Genomic DNA, 8,095 nt, shown 5'->3' on the forward strand with positions numbered 1-8,095 from the left:
GATTCGAACCGCTCCCCACGACATACCACTGAGAACACGGAGGACATTTAGAGAACGGGTACAACGGGCAGCCAAATAAGACACATGTGGAGAACAGCTAAGTTTCCTGTCAAATGTAAGACCTAAAATTTTTGTTGTCTCCACGAATGGGAGAGCAGCGTGACCGAGTCGTAAGGTCGGTGGGAGAAACTCTTTGTAGCGCCAGAAGTTAATACAGAACATCTTCTCGGCAGAAAAACGGAAGCCATTGGCAACACTCCAGCAGTAAAGACGGTCAAGAGAACGCTGAAGACAGCGCTCCAGGAAACATGTAAGCTGCGCGCTGCATTAGATGGTAATATCGTCCACGAAAAGGGAGCCTGATACATCAGCTGGGAGGTAATCCATTATTGGATTGATCGCTATGGCGAAGAGAGCGACGCTCAAAACTGAGTCCTGTGGCACCCCATTCTCCTGGCGAAAGGTGTCCGACAGGAAAGAACCCACACGTACCCTTAACTGTCGATTCATTAAAAAGGAACGAATAAGAAGAGGGAGGCGACCGCGAAGGGCCCATGTATGCATGGGGCGGAGAATGCCCGCCCTCCAACAGGTGTCGTAAGCCTTCTCCAAATCAAAGATCACAGCCGCGGTCGGGCGCTTCCGCAAGAAGTTATTCATAATGAAGGTCGACAAGGTAACCAGATGGTCAACAGCAGAGCGGCGCCTACGAAATCCACATTGTACATTGGTAAGTAGGCGTCGAGATTCGAGGAGACAAACCAAACGAGAGTTAACCATTCACTCCATCACCTTACATACACAGCTGGTAAGCGAGATGGGTCGATAACTGGAAGGCAAGTGCTTGTCCTTCCCCGGCTTAGGAATCGGTACAACAATAGACTCGCGCCAGCATGCGGGAACATGTCCCTCAATCCAGATGCAATTATAAGTACGAAGAAGGAAACCTTTACCCGCAGGAGAAAGGTTCCTCAGCATCTGAATATGAATAGAATCAGGCCCTGGAGCGGAGGACCGTGATCGGCCAAGTGCGTATTCGAGTTCCCGCATGGTGAATGGGGCATTATAACTTTCACGATTCGAGGAGCGGAAGTTAGGTGGCCTAGCCTCCTCTGCCTGTTTTCGGGGGAGGAAGGCAGGGTGGTAATGAGCGGAGCTCGAAACCTCTGCGAAAAAGCGGCCGAAGGCATTGGAGACATCCTCATGGGCCACAAGGACGTCATTCGCGACCGTCAAGCCAGAAACTGGTGAGTGGACCTTAGTGCCAGATAGCCCGCGCAGGCTACCCCAGACAACAGAAGGAGTAAAACTGTTGAAGGTGCTTGTGAAAGCAGCCCAGCTGGCTTTCTTGCTTTCTTTAATAATACGACGGCACTGCGCACGTAATCGTTTATAATTGATACAATTCGCCACTGCAGGGTGGCGTTTAAAGGTGCGTAAAGCACGTCGACGAGCACGTAAAGCGTCTCTACATGATGCGGTCCACCAGGGGACCGGTACGCGACGTGGAGAAGAAGTAGTGTGAGGGATGGAATATTCAGCAGCAGTGAGAATGACTTCCGTGAGGTGTGCGATCTGACTATCGCAGCTTGTGAAGGTTTGATCCTGAAAGGTCGCCCTGGAAGAGAAGAGCCCCCAGTCCGCTTTGGAGGTGTTCCAACTAGTTGAGCATGGATAGGGGGTATGATGCAGGGGATGGATAACACACGGGAAGTGGTCGCTCGAATATGTATCAGAAAGTGCATACCACTCAAACCGGCGTGCAAGTTGGGGCAGTACATATAGAGAGGTCTAAATGGGAATAGGTGTGAGATGTGTCTGAAAGAAAAGTAGGGGCGCCAGTATTGAGGCAGACAAGATTGAACTGGTTGAAAAGGTCTGCTAACAGGGAGCCCCTCGGGCAGGATGCTGGAGAGCCCCAAAGGGGATGGTGGGCATTGAAGTCTCCAGTTAACAAAAATGGTGCAGGTAGCTGAGCAATAATTTGCATCATGTCTGCCCTGGTAACGGCAGACCACGATGGAGTGTAAACGGTACAAATGGGAGAGCAATTCGGACGGCAACTGCCTGCAGGGCGGTGTGCAATGTGATGGGATCGTAGTAAATATCATCCCGGATCAGCAACATAACCCCTCCATGAGCCGGAATACCTACCACAGGGGGTAGGTCAAAACGCACAGAGGTGTAGTGTGCCAAGGCAATTTGATCGCATGGGCGTAGCTTCGTTTCCTGGAGGGCTACGACGAGCGGACGGTGCAAGCGGAGCAGCAACTTCAAGTCCTCTCGGTTGGAGCGAATGCTGCGAATATTCCAGTGAATAAGTGCCATCGTGAGAAGAAAAGTAAGATGAAAGAAGGGGTCACCTCGAAGGCCGCTGAGGGCCTGGCTCCGATCGAGTACTGCCGCCGCTATCAGTAGGCGGACAGTCATCGTCCATTGGTTCTATAGGTTCATCGGCCATCTTTTTAAGATGGCCGGGAGGGGGAGCTTCCTCTGCAGGTGAACGGCCAGATGTTCGGCTACCAGCGGTGCGGCCAGGCGAAACGGATGACGGCCTGGGGCGACAACCGCTGGGTGGCGCAGGAGAAGAAATGCGCCGTGGCGGAGAAGGAGAACTGTGCTTCCTATGAGCCTTCTTGGAAGGTCGTTTAGTGGAAGTACTGGTCGACGGCTGGGAGTTCGAGGTACGTAGGAAGTCTGCACGGGACGGTTCCTTCTTGAAGGCCCGTGCATCTGACTTCTGGGTCTTCGTCTTGGCAGAAGTTGATGAAGGTGCTTGTGTCTGAGGGGTGACGGGAGGAAGAGGAGACGTCGACCGCGCGATCTTAGCACTGGCCGAACGGACGACCGTGGTGCTGAAGGTCAGATCGCATGTCTGCGTCGCCACCTCCCTGGTAGTCCGAGGAGAGGCGAGGACAGTACTGTATTTTCCCGCTGGGAGCAGCGTGGGCTTCCTACTAGCCAACAGCTTGCGAGCAGCCGAGGTGGACACTTTCTCTTTGACCCGAATTTCTTGGATACAGCGTTCTTCCTTGTAGATGGGACAGTCGCGGGAGGACGCTGCGTGGTCACCCTGACAATTCACACAATGAGGAGACGGAGGTGGACAGTCACCCTCATGGGCATCCCTGCCACAAGTGACATTTAGCCGCATTGGAACAAGACTGGCGAGTGTGATGAAAACGCTGACACTGGTAGCAGCGCGTAGGTGTCGGGACATAGGGGCGAACAGAAATAACCTGGTAGCCCGCTTTGATACGCGACGGCAGCTGAACACTATCGAAGGTCACGAAGTGTCCGGGTCGGTAAAAGGTCATTATTGACCTTTTCCATGACCCTATGGACAGCCGTCACGCCCTTCTCAGCGAGGAAAGACTGAATCTCCTCGTCAGTCAATCCGTCGAGTGATCGAGTATATACCAGACCACGAGACGAATTCAAAGTGCGGTGAGCCTCCACCCGGACAGGGAACGTGTACAGGAGTGTGGCCCAAAGCAGGTTTTGTGCCTGAAAGGCGCTCTCATTTTCTAGTAACAAGGTACCATTACGCAACCTGGTACACGACTTGGCAGATCCGGCTATGGCATCTACGCCCTTCCGGATAACGAAAGAGTTGACAGAGGAAAAATCCTTGCCGTCCTCAGATCGAGAAACTACGAGGAACTGTGGGGCAGGCGGTAGTACTTTTGTCACTGGTGGCTGGTCAAGTTTCCGTTTATGGGCAGAAGTCGAGAGAGAAGAAGAGAAATCCATTGCGGAGGAATCCCCCATGATTGCCAGCGTCTCCGGTGGCGCGCTCCTTCCTTGTGGGGACCCTCTCAGAGGGCACTGCCGCCTTAGGTGAATGTTTACACCTCAGGTCACACCTCCCGAGAAACAGACGGAGGGACCAATCGGCATGGTCAGAAGGTATCAGCTCAGGCAATCATCCCTCCCTGGGCCTGGCCTTTACCAGGGGGTACGTGCGTGCCTTACTAGTCTACCCAGGGCGGGGAATTAAGCGTTACCCCGTCACCGGCTACGTGTGCGAACGCGTGGGTCGGCCTTCAGGCGCGCACAGGGAGGAAGGGAAAGAAGGCAAGGGAAAGAAGGCAATGGAAAGAAGGCAAGGGAAAGGGTAAGGAAGACAGTGAGATGGAGAAGAACAAAGAAAGGAACCAACCAAAGGAAGGAAGAAACGAGAAGAAGTGAAAACCAAAATGACCGCAAATATAGGTCGTGGAAACGTCCGTCTCCGGACGCAGGTGCTAACTACCCCCTTGAGGGGGAGGGACTCCTTTTAGTCGCCTCTTAATTCCCGGACTCACAGGGGGGAGCAGCAAGTGTGCCCGGAGTAGTTATGTACCACGAAACTAACTTGCGTTCGGATCCTGCTCACAGTATCTTAAACAGCTTACTGTTACCAGTATTAATACAGCATTGAAGGAACGCTTTTTCACAACTTGACTCTTGCGCCCCCTTGATGTATTGGTCAATTTTCCTGGGGACATGGTATCACACTCGTGACCAAACATTTCTCATAACGTAAATCGAATTACACTGACTGAGCACAGCTAAAGTTTCCAAATTAAGGACTGCAGGAGCTAAGAAACTTGTATACGCTAGTTACGAGTTCAGAGCTATGTCACATACTGAGTCGTGCCGGAATGGAGTTACAGTCTTGCACATAGAATGCTAGTGAAACCATTTACCGACTAGTCAGCGTTGTTATTATGACTTTTATAAAAGACGGCATAGAATGCTAGTGAAACCATTTACCGACTAGTCAGCGTTGTTATTATGACTTTTATAAAAGACGGCAGATTAGGAGGAAGAGTTGTATCTTAGAGAATTGGTTTAGACGCATGCGAAATTCTAAACGCTTATCTCGGAATAACAGCATATATTGGGGACGAATAAAAATATCTTAGTTTTATAATCTGAAAACCAGTCACCAATGAGTTCTCACAATAAAATAAATATGGGAACGAGTTAAAAACATTCAATATTTCTCGTACTCAGCATTAGTGAATGGATAGCGAACCCGCGGGACTCGTGGAAAAAAACCTGTACGGAAGAGCGAGAAATACAGTTACAATTTCTTGCTTAAATATGGAGAGCGAACATGTCTTAACTGATGTAAGGTAATGTGAAGACATGCCAAACTTTGTCTGCCTTTCACGATAGAAAGGTGTTATGAGCAATTATTATAACGTATAGACTAAACAATGTTAAAGGTTCGGGGATAGGCATATAAGCCGTCAGAAATGCATAAAAATGGGACCTGAAAATGTAAGAATTCTGTCTACTACTGAAATGTTCTTATGAGGCTTTGTTTGATACTACGAAAGCGAAATACTCAAACCACGCCTGGACTCTGTATAATTTCCGGCTGTGGATATGAGAAATTCTAAGTTGTACGTGCAGTAAAACAATATATTAATCAAACTACGGAAGGTTGGAACTATGTTTATGACGCTTCCGTCTGCAATGATTTAACAAATTCGTTTTCAGGTAACTTATCATGCGCGTTTCGCTTTGCTGTTTCGTCCTATCGTGGATCGTATTATTTCGTGATTCTGTGCTATTGGACCTGAAACGGTCAGTGATCACATATACCAACAGAACGCGAATAGCATCCATTAACTTTCAGAATAGGTATGTGAGCCCACGAACTGCTGAAATGAAATGTCGTGTGACGAGGGCCTCCCGCCGGGTAGACCGTTCGCCTGGTGCAAGTCTCGATTTGACGCCACTTCGGCGACTTGCGCGTCGATGGGGATGAAATGATGATGATTAAGACAACGCGCAGTCCCTGAGCGGAGAAAATCTCCGACCCAGCCGGGAATAGTCAATAATATACCACCGCGAGTTCAGGATTGACAGGAAAACAAGGTGAATTATTCAACAGGAATTAACAGATACAACCCCCAAAGTTAAATTCATGGGAGAAAGATCAGAAGCGTTTCATATTCATACTGGTGTTCGCCAAGGAGATGGAATGTGCCCCCTTCTGTTTAACATGATTCTGGAAAAAAATTGTGAGGACATGGGAAAAGGAAATAAAAGGAATTCAGCTTGAGATTAAAAAAGAGCAGAGCATTAGGGTGAAGTGTCTGGCTTTCACGGACGATCTTGCTATTCTAACGAACAAGAGAGGAAGCCAAACTTGCACGGGAAAAACTACACGGAATCTCTCAATGGCTCTGAGCACTATGGGACTTAACATCTGAGGTCATCAGTCCCCTAGAACTTAGAATTACTTAAACCTAACTAACCTAAGGACATCACACACATCCATGCCCGAGGCAGGATTCGAACCTGCGACCGTAGCAGTCGCGTGGTTCCGGACTGAGCGCCTAGAACCGCTAGACCACCGCGGCCGGCGCCGGAATCTCTCAAAACTGGGCTACAAATCTCCTACGAGAAAACACAGTATATGGAAAACAAACCTGTAGATAAGTTCCCAATTACTACTCAATATGGGGAAGTGGCACAAGTTGCCCACTTAAGATATCTGGAAGAGATAATCCAACAATCAGGCCTGAACTCAATAGCCAATAAAGATAGAATCTCCGGATTACAAAAAGCATATAAGCTCACTTGGAATCACTATAATAAGAAATCTATTTCAGTAAATGTGAAACTGAGGCATTACAACACAGTAGTCCTACCAGAAGCACTTAATGCTACAGAAACTACACTGATTCATGGTCATACGAAGATCAGAGATTGAAAAGAAGGAAAGAAAAATTCTGAGGAAAATATATGGACCAGGGTTTCTTGAATGAATTTTGATGAGGAGGCAACTAGAGAGATTTACAAAGACATTGAAACAGTAACAGACACCATTAGAAAGAGAAGGGTGAAATTTTATGGACCTATCAGGAGGATGAATTAAAGCAGGCTCACAAGACAAATCTTTGAGACAGTAAAAAAGACCAAAAACAAGGAAAAGTGGTTCACTGAAGCAGAAGAAGACATTAAAGAACTGGGGATCACACAAGACAACAAACAATAGAGAACAGTTTAGAAACATAATACAGAAACACACCCTTAAACAAGAACATACGGAGAACAGAACGGGAAAAAGATGGTCGGAAGAACGCAAGAGAGAACAGTGAACGTATGAAGAGAATTTGGGAAGAACGAAGAAAGAAGAAGAAATCATGACTACTCAACTTCAATCGCTCTCTCAATAGGGAAAAATCGAAAATAATAATAATAATAATAATAATAATAATAACACCGCGACAATATAATGCATATCTTAAACTATCTACATACCCGATGATGCTTTGGTGCAACAAAGCCTAACTCGTCTGATGATAAATGAGAAGAAAAGACCCAACACTAAAAATTAACTAAGATGATTATTACATATACTTCGAGTTTGGTATGTTTCTATGCTGTTCTCTTTCTGTAATGTACTAAAATAAATTATTTGTTACCCGTATAAAACTGTTACCTGACCAGTATCTTCTCACTGTTCCCAAAAAAAACTTTCCGAACAACAGCGCGTGCTCGAAATGCGAAGTATCGTAAAGCCGCGGCAAAACAATATTAATGGCCTATGCCCAACTGTCGAGCTTGTGGCGTGCATTCGTCAGGGAGCTGGAACGCCGGTACGGTACCTGATGAGCAACGGCGCTTGCGACATGGTTAGCGTGTGGTCCCCGTGCTGCTGTCCACCCAGCTGCCATGCACTCACTGAGCCACTGTCGCTAACGAATTTACCTGCCTTGTGCGGCTTCCATCCCCTCCCGCAGACCCGAGCGTCGCTATTATTGAACGATTGTGTGGTCGCCGTAACGGGAAGTGTGTGTACTTAAGTCATCTGAAAATCCCCACGACTCTCTTTCGCTTATCTGTCAGGACTAGTCTTAACGACTCAGTCGGCCGAAGATGGGGGTCTTGCCTCGTTGAAGCCATTACAATAATCAAATGACTTTAAAGATGCCCTTCCGCGTTCCACTAGGACGAAAGTAACAAATAATAACCATTATATCGTGACAATCAGATTCACACAAATTCAGAAATCATCCGGCCGCCCACGGTTATCTTCATTTGTGTAATCGCGATTATTATGTCAGCCTCAAAAACAAATTTTGCAGGA

The 8,095-nt window shown here is 47.7% G+C and overlaps 1 protein-coding gene across 1 annotated transcript in view; it reads right to left on the reverse strand.

Annotated features, from left to right (window-relative positions):
* The window catches only part of LOC126470389 (uncharacterized), an 81,203-nt gene extending 73,527 nt beyond the window's left edge, over positions 1-7,676 (reverse strand). The window contains exon 1 of the mRNA XM_050098229.1: positions 7,614-7,676. Coding sequence (XP_049954186.1) covers positions 7,614-7,639 — 26 coding nt within the window. The 5' untranslated portion in view covers positions 7,640-7,676. The remainder of the gene's footprint in view (positions 1-7,613) is intronic.
* Positions 7,677-8,095: the final 419 nt, after the last annotated feature.

The sequence above is a fragment of the Schistocerca serialis genome, chromosome 3 (genome assembly GCF_023864345.2).
Source record: "Schistocerca serialis cubense isolate TAMUIC-IGC-003099 chromosome 3, iqSchSeri2.2, whole genome shotgun sequence".
NCBI classification, from domain to species: Eukaryota; Metazoa; Arthropoda; class Insecta; order Orthoptera; family Acrididae; genus Schistocerca; species Schistocerca serialis.